Source organism: Rhagoletis zephyria, unplaced genomic scaffold (genome assembly GCF_001687245.7).
Source record: "Rhagoletis zephyria isolate East Lansing unplaced genomic scaffold, Rhagoletis_zephyria_1.1 Rzeph_scaffold_03057, whole genome shotgun sequence".
NCBI lineage: Eukaryota > Metazoa > Arthropoda > Insecta > Diptera > Tephritidae > Rhagoletis > Rhagoletis zephyria.
Window position 1 is genome coordinate 31,170 of NW_016160141.1, and position 26,418 is coordinate 57,587.

The window sequence follows — 26,418 nt, forward strand, 5'->3', positions numbered from 1 at the left end:
GTAATTTTAGCATAAAATCAACAATTCTCAACGTTATGCTTTTATGTGGCAGGAACAATAATCGTACCGAGTTTGATACAAATGGATAGAACGGTTACCGAGATACGCATTAGTGGTCATAAGTGGGCGGGGCCACGCCCCTTTTCCAAAATGTTATCATAAACGTATTTTTTTGCTAAAGAATTTATATACTTTGAATAAATTAGCTTCAGTATATACTGATTTATCGAAGATTTCGCATTTCTCTAAAATACCGTTATATGGGATATGGGCGTGGTTATTGTACGACTTTAATAATTTCAGCCGTTTGGTATTCATTTGGCATTTTCAAAAAATTTTAAATATATAAATTTTGGGGGAAAAAATTGTATGCATTGCTTTTGGCCTATAAATTGTACGGATATGTATTACATACTGGTTTAAAATCTAATAATTCATAAAATAACGGCCAACTTTTATGGGACGCACCACTGTGTGGCATATGCTGCGCGAATCTGGCTTATACAAAATTTGTTGCACATTTTTTTTTTTTGTCAAAATATCCAGCACTTTCTTCATTTTCAAGATCTCTAGAACTATTGAAAATTTACTCAGAACAGTTTTATTCTTTTTGCATCATTCCGTATGCCAACTTCACAGACATATGCTCTGTCCAATCCATAAGAAAGGCGAATCTGCCATAGGCGTCGACTGTCGTACAATGAGCCTACTAAGCATCGACTATACGATATTATCGAGCGTATTGTGTGAAAGGCTTAACTCCACCAACTGATTTGCTCTTATCAGCATTGTTGTACGCGAGGTATTCAACATGCGATAAATCGTGTGAAATAGCCGCTATAAGGAGAGCAACCCACAATATCTCTTCATCGATTTTAAAGACCCGCGAAACGTTGAGTAACATAAACGTTGAGTAATATGATCTCGACTTGAACAGCCTTAGTAGCCGCTCTGCTTGTCCTATCTTTTCCAAGTTATTCGGGGAGGTAAAGCGAATGAGTCTGGTGATAAACGTGGACAAGAAGATGATGTAGCTCCTCAGCGAATTCGCCCTCTATCACGAAACAATAAACCAACTTGACTGCGTTGTTATTTTTTATTTAATCCCCTGCGAAGGCAGTCCAGTGAAAAAAGTCAGTGTATGTAAATTTTTAATAGACGAATGTGTTTACATGCGAGAAGACCTGGCAAAAATTAAAAAAAAACTACCGTATAAAGATAATCCCACGGACATTGCTATAAAAAACAACAGAAATTCAAATGCTTACAGCAACAGCCAATGACACCGATCTACGAAGGCAATAGTATTCGGACAAAAAAATATTTTTGATACTAATGAATGATAAGCAAATTCAATTCAAATGCAGTGTAAATATTTTCACTGGTTGATTTTTAATTAATAGCGTTGAAAGTGTTAAATAAGTCTGTCAAAAGCAGGTTATTGAGTTTGTGGCACAATATTCACACAATTACAACGAAGGTCACAAGCGCAATATTTGCAAAAAATATTTGCGGATAATTTTAATCTTCGATTTGCTATCTTTAATTAAAGAAGATGATATAAGTAAATTGTATGAATAGATTGAGATTGCAAGCGATTTTTCGCCACATTAATTGACGATATTTGTCTGAACTGTATTGAAGCAATGGGGACTAAGGTATGCAAAGCGTGAAGTTCCACTCACTTCAATTTCTACGACAATTACTTTTCGGCTGTCTTCCATTCGCAAGCTGGTTATATAACTGCAAATTTGTCATACTTATGCGCTTGATTTGTTATAAAAGGTAATTAGTTTTATGCAACAGGAAAAACAAAGCTATATTTTCGAACTTGTAACCAAGGAAAGGTGGATCAGCTGTCAATTGGCCCGGCAAACCCTACTCAACAAGTTGCAATTGGCATAATATCCATACCCAAAATCAGGTTTTGATAGAGCGATAAATGTATGCAGCTTATTACTGTTTACCCAACCGTAAGCGATCTATGTGTGAGCTGCAGACACCCGCTGGGTGATCATGATCTGCCCGCCAAGGCGCCCTAAGGCGAAAAGCAATGAGCGTTTACAATGCCATTCAGTAATCTTTGTGTTAAGCCTCACGGAAAACGGTTGTTGGCAGGCAACAATTATTTCCAACAAGTGCCCAAATCCGACACGACTCTTTGATTTGCCAATGGGTCATCAGTTGGCGCTTGCGTAACCGACAAACTTGACAGCGAAAAAAAATAGGCCACGAAAATTGCTGCCAACGCCATAATTGCATATGGGCATTAATGGAGAGGTGCACGGGAACTTGGCTAATTGTTGGATGGGAAAATTAATAAACCCCTTATGTTTACTCATCACTTTGTCATTTCGATCTAAGTCAATTTTTTTTTCAGCTCACGAGTGTGTGCGCTAGTATGCGTATGTGGAAATTAGACTTCCGGTGGCATCCAGTGAATTTCATTACCTGCATATTACAGCAATAATTTAATCAAATTCCCACACACACGCACTCGTGTAAAAAGTCTACGAGTATCGAAACACACACCGTACTCCAAGCTGGTTGTTCACAGTAGTTGAGCTCTTACGCGCGCTCTCAGCTTGTGCCAAGCGCGCCTTTTTGTTTCTCAGCTTCTTCTTCTTCCTCTTATTCGTCACTTCTTATCTTAGCTAATTTTTGGCGCTTTTTGCGTATAACCCGTTTTGGTTTTAGGTACAACTATCGCACTTCACAACAATGCATTTTGTGCGCCCTCTCAACTTCTTCTTCTTCTTCTTCGTCGTCCTCTTCATCTGCATGGGCCAAATGAACTCGCGTGCTTAGCTTTTGGTCACCTACTTTACCTTTATGCATGTGTTCGACTGTTATTTTTGGTTAACTGCTGTGCAGCAGTAATTTTCAAATTTGGTAGTGTTATAAAAGATTGCTTTTCAACTGATTAACATTTAGTTGATTTGCATTTGCCAATTGGTTCAGTCCCAACTGGGGTCGTGTTAAGTGTGTCGCGTACAATTGGTGTTTAATTTTTGAGTTCGCTCCAAACTGTTCGCACTGTGTTGTAAAAAAAAAAAAGATGCGCGCTTTTATTGTAAGTTAAAAATTTTACGAAACAATTTTTAAGTTTTGGCTAGTGAACGAAATGATTGTATACGTAAGCGAATAATTAAATTTTTGAGACTTTATCACAAAGACCTGTCAAAAATTTTGACTAAGAACTGTAAAAAATTTAAAATGGTGTGTGTTTTCAGAGCGCCCTCGATAGCCGAGCCAGGCCCCAGGGAATTGTAATCTTACTACGGGGTCTTTTGAGCATTTATATAAAATTAATTAGAAGGGCTTAGAAAAATATTTATTTAAATAACTGCGCATACATTAGTGTGAAGATAATTTAAGTATTTGGTGTCAGTTTTAATTCAAAAATATTAAAGTGTTTCATCTACAAAATTTTGACTATCCGTATATTCGGATATCTGTTCGAATATTCTTTTATCATTCCATCATTTCAACATTCCAGCTGAGTACTTCAGTACTCTCTCTGTATGATATACAGAAGTTCATCAAACCGCCAGATGGCTGTATATTTTTCACGATTTTGTGGTTTCAAAATTTCTATAATTTGCTCCTCTCTTGTTACAAAGTTAACAAACTACTACAACTAACCAACCATTCACACCCTGGCTCTTATCGGTGATACAAAGTAACCATTGTCATCTTTGGTAAGGCTACTACACCAAAGGCTACAGTCAGACCTGACTTACCAAAGAGGTTTATCCCTTATAACGTGGATCAGTGCATGACTAATTGACACCACTTAGCTTTTCGCCTACTTAGATCCCAGCTAAACATAAGTGGACGAAAAGCAGTCGTTACAAGGAAGACTCCGTTGAACATTTACATGGATGGCTTGAAACTTAACGGGTATTATCGATGAAAAGCTCCATTGTAGGAACCCTTAACTTTCAGATCACTTTAACGTTCTTCAGTGAGTGTTGGATGCCATTATGAAAGTAGTTGATTCGCTGCTAATTTGCGAGACGTCAGCAAGGGACATAAATATCTGCTCTGATATACAAGACGCCTTGAGCTCACTCACTGTGTTCCCAAAGTTACCAGTTGTGAAAAAGTTTGACCCATCTTTCGTTCATGTCAGAGTATAGCCTGCGCGTTTCGGGTCACAGTAATATGTATTACATAAAACTGTGTGGCGAATGAACTGACCAAGAGAGACTCTGCCAAATACTTAGCAAAAGTGCTAGCGCCAAAATCTTATTATTATTACACAAATTTCTATGATATATTGTTCTTTAGCCTCAGCGCCGAATTCTCCACCAAACTCTTTCAAATTTGGTATATTTTATATAGATTTTGAATTTTTTCTGCATAGTCCTAGGGTCGGACTTGCCTATCCACCAACCTTTCGACGTACATATACATTTTCTAACCGCGGTAACGAAACCGTTGTTAACGAGTGACAATGTGAAAATTTTTTATTTAGATTCCACTATATCCATATCCACTATATCATTATTTGCTAAATTTAACGCCTTCTCTCACCAATTTCAGACACTCTGCCTACTCGCTTCGGCTTATGCCAAACCGCAGGGCTACAGCTATCAAAATCAGAAAAGCAGTTTCCAAAATCAACAGAACAGCTTTCAAATCAAACTCCCGGGTATTAGTAGCATATCAGGCGCGCAACAACAACAACAACACAGCAGTTCTGCCGCAGTCGAAACTCCCAGCTTTCTGCAGCAGGCATTACAAAATACAAAACTAGCGCAATCGCTCATCAGCGCACCGCCCACCACCTACCTTCCACCCGTCACTGTGAGCGCGCCAGCACCTGTGCCTACCGCTGCAACGCCGAATAACTTTTATCAAGGCGCCCTTTTGTCGCAGGTAACACAACAACACTCTGGCTTTCAGCCAAGCCTTTTCTTACAACAACCCGCCCACCCATCTTACGCGCAACAGCAATATCAACAAGGCAACTACGCACAATCACCATCTCTGGTAACCAAGGACATTTATGTGCATGTAGCACCCGAGGAGCAGGAGGAACGCTACCAGCGCCCGGTATTGCCGCCACCACCGCCACGCAAGCACTATCGCATTGTATTCATTAAAGCGCCATCACATAAGACCAGCGCTGCAGCCTTGCGTGTGAATCAAGCGCCAACCGAAGAGAAGACTATCATCTATGTGCTTACGCGTAAACCGGATCCAATTGACTTGCAGGCAACCTACCAAGAGGCAGCACCCAAGCAGCCCAGCAAACCGGAAGTATACTTCATTAAGTATCGCACACAAGAAGAAGCGCAACATGCACAACGCACAATCCAAGGTAAGTATTTAGGTGGCATTCACCCCGCCTACCGAGAATGCGCCAGAAGCGCTTGAAAGCCGTTTCATAAATTTCAAAGCAGGAAAAAGTTATATATATTATTGAAAGGTTCTGATCGATTTTTTTTGTTCATAAAACCATTAATGATTTCTACTTCCTGTTCTGCAACTCTGCATGGCTGGAGGTAAAAAATTTCGAAAAACGTCAGAGAGAAAATGGTAAACTGTGGAAATTGTGATGAATCATTCGACGCGAAAATCAATGCCCAATTAGCGAATATCTGCTCTTATCTTATTAACATATTTTTAGCGCTATTCTTCTATACTCGATTTTATAGTTTACGGTAATCAGCTTCTTGGGCCCGCTCGTTTATATTTGCATATGTATGTATGTTTCTTGCTTATATGCAAATTAGATCTCTTCTGCATATGGGAACTTTAAATTTTTGATATGGTGACGCATTGTGTATTCAAGGTCACTGGAGAATTTTTGAGTCATTTTCAACTTAAAAATACAAAGAAATATGTGATGCCACAAAAAAAAATACCAAATTCCTCAAAAAAAAATGAAAAATCCTCAAAATCCAACAAATTACTCAAAACTTTCTTATTACAGATATTAGTATTGTGTACTACATACTATTTACACGTCCTTGGTATAAATATTAATTACATTCTGCAAATTCATTTGGTACATTTTTTCTTGCGGCTCAAACAAGTATCGTTATTTTTTAAGCTTTGGTTTGTATATAATATTGCTGCAACTATATCAGGGTTCCATCTGGTCCTCAAGTCAGTCCTACACATTTTTAAACTACTAAAAATACGTTATACTAAAGTATTAGAAAAGGGCTATATTAGTCATGCAGATATAATTTTTTTAATTGGGAAACTTATATGAACCTGAAGAATCTTTTAACTCAAAAACTTTTTTCCGATAATTTTCTGGATCTAATGAAGAGTCAATATGAAAATTCTTATGATCGAACAATTCGTGTTCTCTACCTCGTTATCGAGATTTTGCAAGTTCAAAATAAGTTGAAAATAGCACATATGGAATCCAAAAAAAAAATTATCGATAACATTTTGAATATTTGGCAGCAAACGCAGATGTGCTTAACAGGGAAAAGCACCACACAAGCGGCTTGACAAACCAAGCGAAATATTACTTTCCTTAAAGCTATTTATGTTGTGTATGGGGGTGTTTAAAGGTTTGTCAAGCCTTTTGCGGGAAATGTGAACAAAAACCCAAATTTTTTGATTTTCTGGCCGCCATGTTAAAGTTTGATCAAACCGCTTACATTGTGTATGGTAAAATCGCCTCATTCGCAACGGAATTTTCACCGAATGACGACGCAAGAGAAAAAAATCGAAGAAAACCATACCCTTTTAGATTGTGAACCGGAAGAAAACTAGAATTCTTCGCTTGAACGAGTCATGTTTGCATGGTGTATGGTGTAATGTTTGAAAAGCCGTATGTGTGGTGTATTTCACTCTTTATAAAACTTTGGAAAGCTTTTTTTTTTTGCTCAAAAATTTTCAGAGGAATTTAACAATTATGTTGCGTAAAACATGGTTGAATTTGTTGTCTGCAAATATATCGATAAAAAATTCTTCAAAATAAAAATCCTCAAAAAGTGGTCGCACTGATATGATGGTTATATTAGATGCACTCTTTGTCCATTAAGGGTATTTTTATTGAAAGTCTTCTGGAAAGACACAAAGTTTTCCGATCGAAAAATGTAGATTTTTAAGAATTATATACCATTTCTACGAAAAAGTATTTTTCCCCACGTAAAATACATAGTCTTGGATGCTGTTCTAAATATCACTTTTTTTAACAAGAAAACAGGGGTATTTTTTTATTCTGGAAAAAATCTAGAGGTGAGAGCTTAACATTTTTAACTCTTTTTGGACCACCCTAATGTACATATGTACACTTCTGGTGTTCTAGACATTCATTCTATCCAAAGAGCTCACACCGACTGGCATCACTACTTTGTTAAATTTCGCTTACGGCTGAAACAAGCGTCGCCAAGCCATAATTGAGTAGTGTAGTTCCATCTTCCAATCTTTCATATCGCTGCTCTAGAGGTAGGTAGTTACTGCCGCGGACTCAGAAACAACTGGTATGACGGACGCAACATATAATTTCACCCTGCAGCCCAAAGACCATACGATGTCAGTAGAATAGGGGAAAATAGGTATATTTCCACGAGACAGAAAAGTTAGACAGCTTAAAAAGTTCCGGCAAAGACGTCGATAGAATCCGATGATCAGAGCTGACAGAAATTTTTGGGCCGACCAGCTAAATTGGCAAAAAAAAGGCTAAATATTTAACTAAAATTCACATGTTTTATCTAAATCAGCCGTGCCCAGCGCAGGGCACTTGCCTATTGAATTCTGCCAGCGCAGGGCACTTGCTTATGGAGTTCTGCCGGCGTTGGGCATGCCTGATCTAAATAAATCACAAGTAGAAAGACCAGTAAATTCATTAAATAAATCAAAGAAAGAGAGACTGGTAAATTCAATACAAATTATTTTTGTTTAACAAGGGAAACTGTCGTTTATACATAGCTAAGCTTTAAATCAGAAGTCATGTTCGTGTTACTTGAATACAAAAAAAGATCAATTACAAACTTATGGCATTTTCTTTCTGTTGAAAAAAGTTGCCTTCTTGAAACATTTGCACTAGGTTACTGAAAAATTGCTATATTAGTAGAAAGTATTGCACTTTTGTCGGAGGGCAATATTTTGAGAAATGAACACCTAAAGTGTGAAAGGGATGAGGAGAAAGGACAACATTATTTTGAGAAAAGAAAACGCCACTCATTTATAACGAAAAAGCCGGTCGCTTATTAAGTTTTTAAGTTTTAAGAACACTCACACTCCGGGCGCATTTCTCATTGATATATGTATATTTCTTTTGATTCTTGTAGACTTCACAAAATATGACTAAGGACTTTTCCAATTAATTATATTCCAATTTACTTGCAGAGCAATACGATCAACTAGGTGGCACCACACAGATCTCCGACGAAGGCGTTGCGCCAGTCGCTTCGGTAATTGGATCGCTGGATCACAACCAGGGCAACGCAGGCGGTAACATTGGCAACAGTTTTGGTATGTCAAGCAGCAGCGCTGGCGGCAGCAACAGTGGCGGGGCTGGCAAATACCTGCCACCAATTGTATAATTGTAATTTAAGTTAATTAGAATTTTCATCGAGTTTAAATTAATCGACTGAACGCCATTTTAAATGCATCATAGAAGAGAAATTTGTTGAAAGGCAGATAAAAACAGAGCAGAAAGCAATGGCTAGATAAAATAAATATCTGTGCGCTCAAAAGTAAAATTACAATCACTTCGATTTGCTTATATATTTATTTGCAATTGTGTGATCAATTTATGCGCTTCTTTAATTATGTAACTCACCTAAATTGATTTTGTTACATTACTCCCTGTTTTCTCTGTTAATTAATTTTGTTATTTTTTTAACTATCATAAAATTATGCTGAAATACTCCATCATAATTTATACATTGTCTGTCACCGTTTTGTTAATGGTTAAACATATTGTTTATTTATTTTTGTTTATGTTTGGTTGAGTATTGATAAATTTAATTTTAAATTGTTTGTTGTTATGCAAATGCTCGCCACTCTGCTGCTACAACGAAAATTGATCAGCCGCTGCTAGTCGAACTTCACGGCGCAAGCATCAATTTGCCGACTTAATTGTACATACATACATAGCTACATATACAAGCGCATATATGTATATGTATATACCTACTTAGTTGTAAGTTTTTATAATTTTTGTAAATTTAGTAGAAAATGCGCCACCGTGCTTGAATAAAATATTTTTGTAAACGAAAGCGCAGCAAGTTTTTTCACTGCACTGCTCAAAAATTTTATGAGCCATAATTAGTGATCATCAAAATGTCTGCGCAACGAAATTAACACAAAGATAAGCGGGTGAGTTTGGAAACATTAAACATGAAAATGTCGAAATATGAAACAATTTAGAAATTTTCATAACAATAAAATCCAACGTGGATACAAAAAAGCGGCACAACATCAATAGTAACAAAAGATATGTAATAAAAGAAAAGCGAAAAATGTGGCATCTTTACAATGCCGCTAACTGACCCAGCCTAAGCCAAAACTTTGCTAGTATGCATGTAAGAAAAAGGAGTGCACGTACCTACCCTGCAGAAAACGGGGCCAGTTTATAGCTAACCTATAACTACCCAGCAGTCACACTAGTCCGTAACTAACTCCTTTTGAAGAGCGTTTGTCGCAAAATAGTGAGAACTGCTTTCCTCTGCAACTAAATTGTAGCTAACTACTTTTGGACATAAAATATAAATAAAAACGTTTTTTTTGACGTAGAATACGTCTTACCTTAAGGTATGGGGGCTATGTTCAAATGTTGTAGTTGTAATTTTTAGAGCTTCACAAAAACGCTTATTGCANATTTTCCATCTACATTATTTATTTAACATTAGATATTGGCTTATTTGTTTATATGTTCTTTTGTATTTGGTCCCATATTTTAATTCCATCAGACATAACAATAAAATGATAATATAAAATTTCGAGCTTTATTTTATAAGTCCTGATATCGAGAAAGCATCTGTGAAGTGCAGAAAAAAAGTGTATTCAAAGGAATTTTTATATGAGTATATTTACATGAAGCGTGTTTAAAGAAACTCCTGCACGACTCTACAACTCACTTAAAGTTAGTTTGGTCACAGCTAATTAAAATTTAGATATTTATCGAAATCCCACAAAAAAGCTAACCACAAGTTGGTTATTTGTTATCGATTAATAATTTTTTTCGGCAGGGTACCTACGCAAATGTTTTTATGTGTGTGTGAATAAGCGTTGGCAGTGAAATGTCCAGCGAAAACTTTTTAATTTTTTGGGAAGCTCTTGTTTTTCTATCAATGGAGTAATGAATTACAAGTCGCCTCCAGACAAATTATCTTTACATTTAATGCAATGGCAAGCAATTTGTCATTTCTTCGATCACCTCCAATGACATGCATATATTAAAGTAACGCATTCTGTAAACGAGAAAGTAAGCGGTTACTCTCGAGAAGTGCTTCCCCAATCGATCTTCGGCGCTTACAGAATGCGTTACTTTAACATGTGCATGTCATAGGAGATAATCGAATAAATGTAAAAATAAAGGTGAAAATTGTCTTGTGTCTTTAAAACACATTAAAAGCTTTAGCTGGGTGGCGCATAAAAATAAGTACTTTTATGTACATACAGTGAGTGTCAAAAATAAGTATACAATAATTTTCAACTTTTCAATTCGATTTCGTAGAAAAATTTTGAGTACGCAGTTTTTTAGCCAATTAAGTTTTTGTAGTGTAAGTTTCAAGTCGCTAAAAATGTACCTTGATTTTTTTTCCAGAGGATGTTACAAGACTTCTTTTAGATAAAAAAAGATTGTGTTTTTGCTGTCGAATGAACTACATTTATATTTCAAAAAAAATAAGAAAAATTTTGGCATGGAAAATTGAAATAAATAAAATGATCAAAACATCAGCATCAAATTTGCCAACCAGCCCCAGAATCCTGATTTACCGTTAAGAAAACGGTATTTCGTACTTTTGCTCACTTATAAGCATGTAACTTATGTAGTTGATTATGAACCGAGTTGCAGTTTATTGCTGGGTTTAAAGAGAGGAAGCTTGAGCCTTTCGAAACTAAATTTAATAATGAAAAAATTAGTGTTTATTTTCAAAAATCGGATGAAAGTTTACCGACTTATTAAAGCACAGTGTAATTGGCATTTTTTATTTGATTGAGAGTTGCTCATAAATGTTTCTAAAAATTTTACTCGTATCCGTAGTCAAATGTGAATCATACCTTATAAGCAAAAATTTAAGCCGCACGCTAATATATATTTACATATGTTTATTAAATCAAGAAAACAGTTTACTGCGAAAAAAATTTTGCAAAAAAACCTAAATTCAGAAATTATGGTGGCAACAATATTTTTAGATACGTAAGGTACTAATTAACTTATAGGCATAAAGAAATAACGCAACTGGAAAACGCGAATTAATGATTAAACAAAGCCATATTCGGCATTTTTAATCTTCGCCCGCAACTTTGGTTTTTGTGCATCGTTATCATCGCAAGACATTTTAGGAATTATTTTACGATTACTTCGGCGCGATTTGGTAATGTTCACTCAAGGCGAATTTATTTAAACAAGTTCCTGTTACTGGCAAATTTAGGTTACAATAACAACAACTACATGTATTTTGTATTGCGGGTGTTATGCCAATTCTCAATTCACCTCAAAGTTTACAAGTATTTTGTTTTTGCTTTTGATGGGTGTGCTGTCAAATCAGTAAAAGGAAAAACAAAGTGCAAACATGTAAGACGAAGAAATCAACTGATCTTACAACACCACCTTGTATAGATTCGCCTTGTGTTCACTGATTCATTTTACAAAACCTAAATTATTTTCTCCGTTACCTACATATGGGTCATTCCATACAATATTTACACCTCAATATTTTTTTTTTTTTGGGTGAAATATTTTTTTTTTTTACATTCTTTATCGAAAAAAGACACCTATTTTTTTAATCTCGTCATGATGTTCGAAAATCTCAAAAAAAAATACCGAAATTTTGAACTCACGGAGAAGTATCTTTTTTTAATAAACTATTTCACGGAGAAAATCAGTTAAGGTATCAAAATATGTGTAATTTCCTCGGCTTTCTATGAGAGTGTGAGATAGATTAGAATAAAATACAAAATTGTACTAAAAAATCGCATTTTTTTAATTTTTTATTTTAATTAACTTCATCATGTTTGATTTGTTTTCAACCTGAAGAGTTGTCATACTTTATGGAGTAAGCTTTAAAAATTTGAGAATGGCAACACCAAAACTGTAGAAGTTACGAGTTTTTTCATACTTGCGTACATAAAGTTTATACTAATAGGTGTCTTCTTTTTTTCGATAAAGAATGTAAAAATATATGTTTCACCCAAAAAAAAAATATTTAGGTGTAAATATTGTATGGAATACCTAGCGCTAGAGCTTTGGGCTCTCGGCCATTGCCACTGTTTGAGCACCACGAGCAAGATGGCATACTTATTCCTTTCACGGGGGATGAAATGGCAAATAAATTTTTCGTAATAAACTGTTTTCCTTAAACTGAGTCAAATCGTTTACTCATATTAAGACAGCCATGCCATCGGAGCCATTTTAAGGTAATATTTTCTTAGAATAATATACTTTTTTTTCCTAGCATCAAGGAATATTTTTTGTGAGTGTTGGTTTCTTGTCATCACTAATCCTCTCTTAATAGGTATATTTAATTTTAAGTCATATGCCTAATGTTCATACATATGGGGCATTTCGCGCCAAATCAAACAACATTTAGTTTTTGCAGCTCCGATTTTTTTTTCAAAATTTTTTATGTTATTTATGTTACCAATTAAGAGGGGCCTCCCGGATTCTTTTTTGTGCAGCTGTTGTCTAGCTATCGATTTTTGAAAAAATCGTTCCTTCTTTAAAGGACCTTAACTTTGCGAAAAATGAGCCGATTGGTACCGCATTTTTATACAACTTTAAAAATTTTAATAAACTTAAATATTTATTTCCAAAAACCGCGAACTAATCGATTTACATGAAAATTGTTTGTAACAAATGTCACTAATTTCACAAATTGTAAGGCTAGTCCTATAATTGGGCAACACTATGATCTAACCGTTTAGTTTTCACAATTTTTGTTTTGTTGAAGGCAACACCTTTATTTTCTTCCATATAAAAAAATGCTAGTCCCAGCTATTTCAAGCTTGCACTTTATTATACTAAAATATTAAAAAAAAATATATCTCATTGTTATACCATTATCGAACTAGGGTTAAAACCTGTGAAATTAGGAACCGTTTTATAGGAAAAAATTCAAGTGAATCGATCAAATACGTCTTTTTTGGAAATCACCATTTTATATAAAAAAGGTTATCATTTTAAGAAAATAAATTTCGATTATATATTCTAAGTGTTTCGAAAAAAATATTTAAAAACGTTCCCAATATGCCAATTTTTATCAAATTTATGGAAATTTTAATTTTTTTTTTTCAAAAATCGATTTTCGAAAACGGCTGGAAAAAATGTTAAACTAGCGAAGCCTTTGCTATAACATAAAAAATTAAAAAAAAAAAAATCGTAGATGCTTAAGTCAAATGGAGTCCGATTTTCCGCGGAATGCCCCATATGAATAAAATATGAATGCACATAAACATCTACACAAACGTATTAAGCCCACAGACTCCAAAAAGTGTGTCTTCATAGACGCTGCTGGAGCATAAAATTAGTTGGCCATAAATACATGTTACGCTACAACACCAACATCGCAAGTGACCGAGTGATGAGCATGCGTAAAACGGCCAAAACATTCGCCCATACATAAACACAAACATGCTTTTCGACGGTGTCATTTGCATTGTGGTCGCGATATGTTACCTCTGGGTCCATACAACGGGTCAATGTCACATACATACATATGTACATATGAATAGCTTAAACGAGTCATGAGGAAGTCCAAACGAATGTATACATACATACACACATGCAGGTATGCAGGTACTTATAGATGCGCATACTTTTATGACTGACGAAAGCCAAAAGATGCTGGCCGCTGTGCTGTGCATAAATAAAGTAAAGCGTAACGGCAAAATATAAAAATGACAACAGAAAGAGTTAATGCCTTTAAAAAATTTGCTTCACACATGCAAGTTATAGTCGATAATTTGAAATTAAAAAAGGGCGGACAAGGTGTTGAGAAAAGGTGAGCCACAGCTCAAGACTTGTCATAAATATCTACCAAAAGCTCAGCTGCAAATACATACATACTCAATGTAACGAAACCGTTTACCGGTAACCTGAAATAATTTATAACCATTATGTAATCATTTCTGAGCAGGGATGCCAACTCATTTTATCTTTCTTCCCGTTGGTTACCGCGAAATTCCCCGATTGTCGGTACAATTCTCCGCACTGGCATGATTTCATTAAAAAAACTCAAATTTTAAATTCAATTGCTTGAATTTATTAACGAATGTACATAAAATGTTTAAATGTTAATTTCATTAATCATTAAAATCAATAAAATTTTCAACTTTTTACTTGTAATTTTTAAAAGCCAATTTAATTTAGTAGGTATAAAGATGTGCACAATTGAAGGACTAAAAATTACCTGTGATTTTACATATTTATTTTTCCTGGGGCCTTTCTAACTTTCTTCCGAAATGAGCCTCGGCTCATTAGATTAAATACATTACAAAAAGTATTCTGCACTCTAGGTAAGTTATTTAATGATTTAAAATTAAATAGTCAAAAGGCGGCGATTCCCGGATTCCCCGCAAAGAGACAAATTCTCCGCAAATAGGGGAACTCCCCGCAAATTGACATCATTGTTTCTGAGTATCCAAAAAAAAAATATACTTTTGTTCACATTTTTGTTTTTTACTATTCAATATCTATGCATCCTATGTTTTATTTTTATATGAAAGAGGTGGTACCGACAGATGGGCAACACGGCAATTTCCTCATTGAGGGATTCCCTTTGGCGGAATGTATAGAATTTTTTAGTGCTGATCAGCCTGATTCTAGTCCTACATGGTGCTGGGCAATTACAGATTAAGTGTTCTTTTGTTTCTGGTGAATCACGGCTACGATAAGAGGTGCTGTGTTCCATTCCTAGTCTTGCAGCAAGTATTCCTACAGCCGTGTGGACTGAAGGTGATGCCTTTATCGCTCAAATTATTTTGCGCTCCTCTTTGATGGCAAAGAGGTCAGTTGAAAAAAAATCCCGCACCTACGCCACATTCCATTTATATTTAGGCCGTCCGCAAAAATAGATACTTTAAAGCGTTCAGTATATCTGTGTTCGTATGGAAAAGTAGCTTATGTCGAAAGGCTGGCTTTAGTATAATGCGGCAATCCCTTTATTTTTTAAACGGCAAGGAAATAATATTTGTTATATATGTTTGAAGGAACAATTTCTTCCACGTTTATTTGCCAAAAGTTGTTCAACGGCTTAGCGCCAGTGAGTCATTCGCAATCGTATGCTGCGAATGCCGATTTATACTAAAGCCAGCCTTTCGACATAAGCTACTTTTCCATATGAACACAGATATATAGGCTCCTTCCACACTTTCCTTGGTGGAAACATCGTGCCGAAGTTTTTCTTGAAGAGAAGCTAAGGACACATGTAGTCAGATTTTTCGAGAGTGCTTGGGGCGTTGAAAGATAATAAGATACGTCCATGCTCGTACGTACGTTATCTCCTCAGTCTAAGTTCCCTTAACATCAGGAGACTCTTTCCTTAATAAAGAGATCAATCAGTGGCAGATGACATATGACATTCAATGCTTCCGTTGAACATGGTCCAAATGCCACAGTAATCGCACTGCAGTGTGACCATTGTAAACTGTCTAACATTGTGTGTATATAGTTCATCTCTCCGGTATTCCTCCAAACTAGAGAATTAAAAATTCTGACATCAGAGTAAAACTAAAATAGCAGTTTTACTATAAATATTTGGGCCCACAGTTTCCTCAGTATATTTATTACTTCGTGTGATTCGAAATTTTTTGTTTTGGTCTCACGGTGTTATTAATGGAAAATCACCGAGTGTGCCCTGAAAAAGTGTCTCATTAAACCATTTGACATTCGAAATCGGCGGAGAACGCTAAGTCCCTATCATTTTGTAACAACATCAAGAAGCTTTATGCAAAAGTGTAAGCGCAACTAATTTTATTTATATTTAGTCTGTATGCAGAAATAATTTTATTGTCGACTTCAACTCGTAGCATTGAGCTGTTTACCAATAATTCAATGTTCAATAAGATGTTTTGCAATTTCCACTTATGTGGTTAATTGGATGCTCTTTCCGGTATTCCCATTATGCCAATACTATTTCATTGTTTACTCCAAAATATGTAATTAAATATGACGAAAGCAGGCAAAATGCAATAAAATTACTACTGTATCTAGTCACACCACAACAAAAGCCGGCATTGCCCAAGCGTAAATGCCACTTCACAAAGCTTCATAAGCCGCTTAGCCGATAAAAGGCGTAGCCAACGTTAACGAAATTAGTAGCTGCCAACGAACAACAATATAATGTAGAAAGCAGCAAAAATAAAATTAAAATAAACAAATTTAGCATTCTCATTGATAGATGCAACAACACCATAAATAAAGGCATCAACAACACCAGTAACTACATCATTAGAAGTTGTTTGAATTAATAGTAGTATGTAGGTATGCTATAATCTGCTATCATTTATATTTAGTTTATTTAATTTTGCATATTTTTTTGTTTGTTCTCCTTTGATCAAGTAAACCTTAGTTAAATAGAAGAAGAAACAAATAATAACTGTTGTCTCTTATAACTGCAAAACTGCGATGGGTAATTGCAGACATTTTATTAGCAATACATAAACATATTGAAGTCGTATGCGCTAAAGCATGTTTTATAGTCCGGAAATGGTATTTGTTGAAACTTCCCCGAACGGAAACACGTCAATGCGCCTAAAAATATGCATCGACAAAATTTTAACTGTACATAAAAACGTTAACACTTTTATATTTCCGGGCTTGATTATTTTAAGCTTTTAAAATACGAATACGTAGTAAATAAGAAGAAAGATTGACTTTTGGTACTTGCATTGGAAAAAATGTACGTATGCATGTACATATGTACATTAGAGTGGTACCAAAAAATATAGTCGGAACCCCCTAGGATTGTTCTAAATAAAATAATAAAAAATATTTAGGGGATATAAGATTTCAACAAAACATTAAAATTTTTCATTGTGTATTTATTAGGAAACTAAAATAAAAATGTACATTTAACGTTAAAACATTATGACCATTGATTTTTCTCAACTCAACTCTGCTGTGCATAAGTAAATTATTTCTGTGCTTTTTCACAAAAATCAAAGTTCCAAACTTTGTGCAATGTTTATAAAAACAATCTAATAATTTTCATTACAAATTTTACCTTTTCCCAAAAATTAAAAACAAAATAAAAAGCATTTAAAATGGTTCCCCATTGAATGATGCCTGCCCATTTACACATATTTACAACATATTTTGCTTTGCTCCCATTATGCTTAAATGCATATTTAAAACACCTACCCTAACACGCGCATCAGCGGCATTACTTATAAGGAAACTACTTCGATAGATGCATTCAACATGCCTGCACATTAGCGATACCTATTTACCTTAAAAATTGTGCAACTATTATCAGTTATCGAAGAAAGTATTTAACCTGTACTGGCTCGACACTTACCCTAATTTTACAAAGTGTTATTTAACTTGCCCATCTACGAGAACAACGAATACGGCTATCATTTTNGCTGCCAGTTCGAAAACGCTCTATCTCAAAAAACTTTTCAAGAATGCCCTATTTCAGAATTTAATTGAAAAACACCCTATCTCGAAATTCAGTTCAAAAACGCCCTATCTTACTTCAAAATGTATTGAAAATATGCTGATATAGAGCGTTTTTGAATCGGCAGCTGAGATAGGGCGTTTTTGAAACGAATTCTGAAATAGGGCGTTCTTGAAAAGTTTTTTGAGATAGAGCGTTTTCGAACTGGCTGCCGAGATAGGTCGATCTTCCACTCAGCCATCGATATATACATAAAATGATAGCCGTATNGTATATAAGAAGGCACATTTTTTTCCAATGAATATAGAATTGATTACATATATGTCCAATACCAAGTACCAGTACTCTACCACAAATACTTCCAGAGGTATGCAGTATGAAAAATTTCGTTTGTATGTGAGGTGTCAGGTCCCTTTGTATAATCAGGATAAAAGCTACCTTATCTTTTAAGTCGGGCTAAATGACACCAGTATGCGAAATTTCACTTAGATCGGTTGAGTAGTTAAAGCGTGATAGCGTAACAAACAAACTTTTCGCATTTATATCAGTAAGTAATATCCACCGCTGACCATTAAAACAATTTATAGAGGTGATCATTTTTTCCACAGACCCAAATGTATAAACACAAAATATTACACCAGGGCGTATGACTTTTTTGTTTGCCTTTGATTGGTTGAGCGCAACGAAAAACCAATATTAAGCAAAAAATCACGCGTTTCTCCAGAAGATTTTTCAGCAATGTCCTTTAACCTAGGATTCTTATTATGAAGAATTTAAGAAGTAAAATAAGTACCGCTCAACGACTGCCACAAGAAAATTCAAGTTTTTTATAAAATACGCGAAATTCAGTTGCAGTTGTAAGCAGCCTTTTTTCCCGCATTTGGTAACTGGCACATTTGTTTTAATATCTGTCATTTTCTTTTGCCAACGCTCAATCTCTGAAACTTCTCTGTAAGGTTTAAGGCTGCCTACAATCTAGAGGCAATGTTGCCTTTATTGTAGCTCACCACAAAGATAAATAGCTTATACGCTATTGGGTTGCCCTAATAGCAGATTTCCCTGATTGATATGTACGTTGGCCTTCACACAACGGCTTGGCCTTTAAATAGGTACACATATGATGTAATTAATAATTTAATAATTTTGTCAAACTCAAAAAAATTTACCAAAAATGGTCCATTCGGTCAAAACGGCAACCGTGATTATACTCATTGTTTTATTGTTTGTATNGTATCTGTCATTTTCTTTTGCCAACGTTCAATCTCTGAAACTTCTCTGTAAGGTTTAAGGCTGCCTACAATCTAGAGGCAATGTTGCCTATATTGTAGCTCACCACAAAGATAAATAGCTTATACGCTATTGGGTTGCCCTAATAGCAGATTTCCCTGATTGATATGTACGTTGGCCTTCACACAATGGCTTGGCCTTTAAATAGGTACACATATGATGTAATTAATAATTTAATAATTTTGTCAAACTCAAAAAAATTTACCAAAAATGGTACATTTCGGTCAAAACGGCAACCGTGATTATACTCATTGTTTTATTGTTTGTATTATTGTGCAAAAAAAGATCTCATCCTAATACATTAATGGACACTCTTTAATAAATTGAATTGAATTACATTGAATTGAAAAATACTTAATTTCTAAGCTATACGTAGGAAGGCTGCCACCTGTTTAAGAAATTGAACTCATTTCAATTTATCGGTTAACTGAGATACATACCATGTATCGCAATGTCAGATTAAAGAGATTTAAGATGATTTTTGCTTGAAAATTCAAGAAGTTCAAGTTTTGCAGAGAGTTGCCACCTCTTTGAAAAGTCGAATCCAGGTTAATTATACATGGGTTATGGGAGGCAGTACAACATAATTGTAGAGAAAAAATATTAAGAAAGCTTAAGTTTAAAAATATTTTTATTAGGGTTGCCAGCTATTCGAAAAGTCACATCTGTCTTACTATGTAGGTATAGATTTACAGATCTGCACCGTTCGTTTGATTAAAAACAAAAAAAAACGAGAGGTCAAATTAAAGTTCTTGGCCTGTAGATGAGCATGCGGTACAAGGTGATTAAAAATTTGATGAAATGGAAATTAGGAAATTTTTAGTTTGAAAATTTGGAGTATTTTAGAGGTACGCGGAAGAAAAGAAAAAAATTTTTTAGACTAAAAACATCTTGTAATAATTAGGACGAAATTGGAATTGATTTGATGCCAAACTAATTTTAGTATTTTTTGTAAAGTTCTCCTATTTATTGTGCTCAAATCTTCGGCCAATGTTTTTTTGCTTTCATTTACTATCTGGTGGAAATCTAGTACAAGTAATTCCATAAATCATAATGGCCCACTTTTCGATTGAATGTTTGTATAATTTCATTCCTCAGTGGAAATGCGGGATAATCAAAAAAAGTTGTTTTGAAAGCATTTCGTTTAATGTTTAAGTGAAGTTTAATAACTTCTGTGTGCTATTTAGGAATGTACGGTGTTTGCAGCACAAAAAAAGACCCGACATGAAGAGAAATTCATGTTTTACTCAGCTCAATTGAATTATGTAAGACTAAATTAATGTAAAACAATAACTTTTCGGTTTATTTCTTTTAATAAATTATTACAAACTATTTGTGTTTTAAATGGCATGATTCGAATGAACTTATTTCGTATAAAAGAAATTATAGTTTTGATGTGGAATGTGTGAACATGTTAGAGAATATGTATGTAATTGGCTTAAAATCTAAATCACTATTCACAAAATTAACGCAGTCCAAAAGAACTCAATTACTTCTTTTTGATGGGCAAGTATTTGTTTGTAGGTCCATCATAATTAACAGCCGATTGGAAATTCTGTTGCACGAAAGAGGAATGCTGCGGGTTAATACCGCCGCCCAAATTCAAACCACCGCCTGATACAGAGGTAATTGGAGCAATACCCTCATCGGAAATGTGTGTAGAACCACCAAGAGCATCGTACTGCGCTTGGATTTCTTGCTGAGCACGCTGAGCCTCCTCCTGGTTCTTATATTTGATGAAGTATACCTCGGGCTTGTGTGATTTCTGCTGACCTTGAGCCTGTTGCAATTGCTGTTGCACTTCGGTCAAGTCGGGTTTCTTCGACAACACATAGATAACAGTCTTCTCTTCGTTGGCATTCTGAGCATGTCTCAGTGCAGCCGAAGCCAATTTGAGATTATGAGTGGGTGCCTTAATGAATACAATGCGATAATTCTTTCGAATGGGTGCACTCTCCAGCTGTTGGCCTAACAGAGACTCCTCCTGATCTTCCGGAGCAGAGTGAATGTAAATATCTTTGCTGATGATGGCAGTCTGAGGACGTGTCTGGAATGATTGGAAATTCTGTGGGAAACCACCGTGACCGCCTGAGGAGAAACTTAATGGCTGTTGTTGCTGACCACCAGCGGAGAAACTTAAAGGCTGTTGTTGCTGTTGCTGGATGGGTAGGCTGAGCTGCGCGGCACCAAATTGAGCTGGCTGCTGCTGTACGACTTGTTGTTGCACGATTTGTTGGTGATGGCTCTGAGAAATCGAAGGCAGTGGTTGGTTTTGTGGAGGAGGCCCATAGGGCTGTTGTGGCAGCTGAGGTGGTGCTTGTGGCAGTGGAATTTCCTGTACTGGGGCTGGGGGCTGCAATGGAATTGATGCTGGCTGTGATGCTGGTAGTGGTGTTGAGAGTGGCGGCGCGTTAAACGATTGCAATGGTGGCGACTGGATGGGCGAGTAAATGTTGTTATGTTGTGGTGGGGAGATTGGAACAGCTGGCTGTGCACCGATTTGATGGTGGTGGTGATGTTGATGATGGTGGTTGGTGGGTGGTGGCAATTGCGGCGATTGGTACTTATAACCAGGCTGAGCGCTAACTACAGCCAATATAGTGAAAAACTGTAAGAAGAGATTTGAAAGTTTTCAGAATCGTGATGAATATGTGATCTCCTGGGAAGTCTGCACTTTTAAGTTGATCCTTTGATACTCACTAAAGCAAAATTAATTGACTTCATGTTTGCCTTTACTGGGTTGAGCTGTTATCTTTATCTTACTTACTATGGCAAGTTCAAATGTGTGACTGATATCTAACCCTGAACTATTTACCGCTTTTATAGCTGATCAACAAGTAATCAAACGCTTCTCACCAATTTCAGTTGATTCGCCTTTGAATTAAATCACCAAATGGTGGCTATTTCAGATTAGTTATTGGCTTTGAGAGCACACGCATGCCCAACCCATACGCAGTCAGCAACCGATGTGACCTTTGCTTTTACTCAACGACGCCATCACATAACCACATTTAACAAATCGCGCCACCAAATACCCCAGCCAATGTTTTCGCATTAAAATGCATCCTGCTTAGCATAACGTCGGGAATCTGTATCTCCGCCAGCGTCAACGTAAATTTCGACGATTATCTAACAGACCAAACCGGCGTGCACGACAATGCCAATGGAGCGGACGCCACCAGCACAAACTCTTCAACGGTAAATGTGTTAATTTCCAGTTTTATAAATTTTGTCCCCCTAAATCTTTTTCCATCATTGGATTATGAAATTGTGAATACGTCGCTCTTAGTTAATTTAATGCAAAATTATTATTATTTTATAGTCATCGTAACATCTATTTTTTAAAAACATAAAAAATGAAATATACAATAGGTAGACACAGTAACATATTGTTTATATCGCAGTGCCACAGTAGAGGCCATTGAAACAATTCTAATTTGCATATTGCCATTCATTTCTTCTTCACTTTTCCTTTTACCTACATTAGCTGCACGGAACTAACTATGTATGTATGTATGTATGTATCTACTAGGGCTGTCAAAATATGCGCAAAATGGTGATGCCAAGATTTCGAGATGTTTTTTTTAGTAATTCGGGATGCCGGGATTCACATTGAGATTTAACTTTTATGAATATGGGTAAAAATTCAATAACTGAAGGCATTTAAACATACGATGAAATAAAACTATTTAAAATTTACAATAAACTGGTTGTAAAAATCACATACATATTTATTAATAGAGGTAAATTTAAATTGTTTAAATTGTAGTTAAAAAAAAACCATGTGATTGAGGAACGCATGCATCATAGATAACAGTGCAAATATTGGGTACTCTTGAAAGTAATGATTACTAAAAAAAAAAAACATTAAACAAACATATAAAAAAATAAATTCTTTCAACATGTATACTCTAGGTACTCTATAAAGAAATGGCGAATGGCAAATTTTTTTGCAATTTTATCGCAATTTACTCAAAATTTTGAAGGTTAACTAGTCAAACGGACCTCAGATTCGGATTTAGCGGGTCGAAATACATGTCGGTAGGTGGGATTGGTGATTTTTTGTGCAGGTGTTGTTATGATTGCACTTAAAATGTGTACGTAAGAGCAGCAAAGTATTTAACGCGGAGTGTTTTAATATTTACCTAAACTTGTTACATACAAAACCTGCTGAAAAAAACATCTTTCGGCCTCAACACTTTTACGCTGAACTGTCAAAAGGTATTCATTCGAAGATAATAACTCCCTTCTCCTGCATCAAAAAATATTTGAACTTCTTTTACTTACCAGCACATCGGATAAATTATAAGTTTTTCGAATTGAGAAATTTTTGGTAGATTGATTTAAAAAATTATGTAACTTTTCTTTAACAATTTCTGTTTCGTTTTCATTAGCGATACTATGAGTAATTTTAAAAGCACAGTTTCAAGCATTTTGTTAATTGTAGTCAAGACGACATTTTACAAAAATATGCTTCAAATTCATAAACAAGTTCTTACTATTAATTTGATATTTGGAAATTTTCGGGATTGGCATCCCTAGTATCTTTCCAGACAACTTAGCGCCGAACCGATATTCCCACAGCACTGCGCCGTAACATGTTAAATGTCTATTAGCCATGCTGAAATAGTTTTTCTTTATTAGCAGCGCAGCTTCTCATCTAACTTTGTTTTGATCGCTCTCTCAAGCACATACTTAAACTCTCAATTGTAAGCTGTGCAACATTTATCGCTTAGCAACATGTTGCTAAGTAACATTTAACCAAGCATCATACTTAGTAGTACTAAAAAATGGCAATTAGAAAAAGATTTCAAGATTTCGACATATTCGGCCACAAAAGATCAATATGTTTCGGTTTTTATTTTATTCGAAAGTTATATAAACATTTAGTTAAGATAAGTTTTTCTTTGGCAAATTTAAATATAAAAACCTGTCTCGGGTAAGAAAAAGTTCTGTGTGTCACTTTAAAACCACCTAACCGGTTTTGGCTGAGTTCAATAAAGAATATCGGTCCTTGCCCTTCTGTGTTAACTAACCCTAATCGGAAATGCCAACGGAAGAGCCGAGTCTCTCTCCACACTTCCTATCTGTCACAGAGGAGGCCTCCCTCTACCACAAGCTGGTTCCGAGTGGAATATTTTGATATCAGAATAATAATAACTAGTGAACCCGCACGGCGTTAAAATGCCAAAAATTTTAATCCAAAAACCTAGAAAGTATTCCAAATATTAGTTAGCGATCCGAGTGCCATATTTGATCTAAATCGGTGCAGCCATTCCTGAGTGAAGAGAGGTCTCGTATAAAAATAATGGATTGACGCTTACTCATATGCTAGTGTTAGGCCGAGCTTCTCCTCCGATTTGTGGAGTGCGCCTTGGTGTTGCAACACAAACGGAAGGGGACTACAGTCTTGCGTCGACTCCGAACGGCGATTGTATTTTTATGGAAAGCTGTTTTTCATGGCGGAAATACACTATGAGGTTTGCCATTTACCAATAACAAAGTTCTTACTTCAAAAAACAAGTAATTTTTAGCAAAAAAAAAACCGACTTCAACTCCCATGTAAAAAAAAAAATATATATATATATATATCTCATGATCCACTGATCGGATCTCAACCAGATTAGTATGGGACCACCTCTGGGACACTACCTTTCCGATGCAAAAAGAATTATCGAAATCGGTTGACGTGGTCCAAAGTTATGCGGTAACATACATAAAAAAAAAAAAAAAAATATTCCGACGAACTGATAACCTCCTCCTTTTTTGGAAGTCGGTTAATAAAATCAACCCACGTCTACATGCACTTCGACTTATGTATACTATTCCAAATTCCAAAGCACGGTGTAAGTCTAATGACCTTCACAAAAAATTCTTTTCGTACAATATAAATACGTACTTAGTTAGATCAATGTGACTTTTTGAAAAGGTGGCAAGCCTATTCAATGATATTTATTTATTTATTCACGATTTCATCTTAATATTCACAAAACTTGCGTACTTGCGACTAAATTCGACTATTCATACAGGGGGAAATACCTTTCAAAAATATTTTCAAGCTAAAATCTCTTTCTCTAACATTGTGATACGTATTTCAATTAACTGATGAATTAATTTGAATTTGCTTTCTTAAACGTGTGACAATCCTCTAAATATAATTCAGATATAAAGCCTTTTTAAACCCATTTCGAATTATACCTATATTTTAATAATTCATTCAACTTTTTAGATAATTGGGATTTATCTTTTAAACGGGTGGCAATAATCTTCAAACATCTCAAAAATATTTTTATGTAACTAAAAATTATATAACAGTTTTTCGCTTGACCCCAATATTTTCATATTTTAAATAATTTTCGTACAAGTTAATTAAAATCTACATTTAAAATAAGTGGCAACCCTCTTAAAAAGTAGTTTCAAGCTACAACCTTCTTAACTTACCTTCGTCTGCCATTGTGATACATATTTCAATTAAATATAAATCAATTTGATTTTGTTAACATGTGGCAACCCACTAAATATCTATAATTTAGGAATAAAGCTTTGTCAAAGCCATTTCGATTGATACCGGTATTTTAATATTTTATTTACCTTATTAAATTATTTGAATTTAACTTTTTAAACGGATGGCAACCCTCTTTAAACACCTTAAAAATATTCTTAGTGTTCAAACTAAAGACTGCTTAACACTCTTTTGTTTGACATAATTTAATATTTCGCTGTGTAATATTTTCAAACTATCACCTTCTTAAAGCTCTTTTGTCTGACACGCTATTGATACCTTATTCGCTTACCTAATTCCTTCAATTAAACTTGCATTCGATAAGTTATACATGTGGCAACCCTCCTTCACGTAGTTATGATACAAAGCCTTTTCAAACTCATTTCGGTGGCTACCCATATTGTAACAATTGATTTAACTTTTCAAATAATTCAAGCTTAATTTCTTTATAGGTGGCAACGCTTTTTGAAAAAGCCCTTTAATTTGACACCTCACCTTTGAAAATCAAACGAATGGTTCGGATCTGAGGGCATTGATTATTTAATCATTTGAGTTTAATTATTTAACAGGTGGCAACTCTTTTCGAAAAAGTAAAACCATGTTGCACATCTACAGCCCAAGCCCTTTAATCTGACAGCCCAAAAGATCCCTTTGCATATCTATTATATATATATATATATAGAAGATATAGATAACGACAGCAGCTTTCGACAGCACTCAAAGGAGTTGCCTATACGCCGCTATGTCTGAATTTGGCATCCCCGCTAAACGCTTGACGTACGAAAACTACACTCCATGAGTCACTGATTATGCCCGTGCTGGCATATGGCGCAGAAGCATGGACAATGGCAGCAACCGATG

General features: G+C 35.3%; 2 protein-coding genes across 2 annotated transcripts in view; one reads left to right on the forward strand and one right to left on the reverse strand.

The window, feature by feature from the left end:
- Positions 1-8,668, forward strand: part of LOC108368296 (uncharacterized) — a 31,450-nt gene extending 22,782 nt beyond the window's left edge. Inside the window, exons 5-6 of the mRNA XM_017623138.1 lie at positions 4,549-5,329; positions 8,326-8,668. Of these exons, the coding sequence (XP_017478627.1) occupies positions 4,549-5,329; positions 8,326-8,522 (978 nt within the window). The 3' untranslated portion in view covers positions 8,523-8,668. The remainder of the gene's footprint in view (positions 1-4,548; positions 5,330-8,325) is intronic.
- Positions 8,669-20,544: 11,876 nt separating this feature from the next.
- Positions 20,545-21,812, reverse strand: TwdlF (TweedleF). Its single transcript, XM_017623140.1, has 2 exons — positions 21,756-21,812; positions 20,545-21,663 (listed from the first exon to the last, which is right to left on the reverse strand). The coding sequence occupies exons 1-2, from the start codon at positions 21,777-21,779 to the stop codon at positions 20,545-20,547; spliced, it is 1,143 nt and encodes a 380-aa protein (XP_017478629.1). The 5' UTR covers positions 21,780-21,812.
- Positions 21,813-26,418: the final 4,606 nt, after the last annotated feature.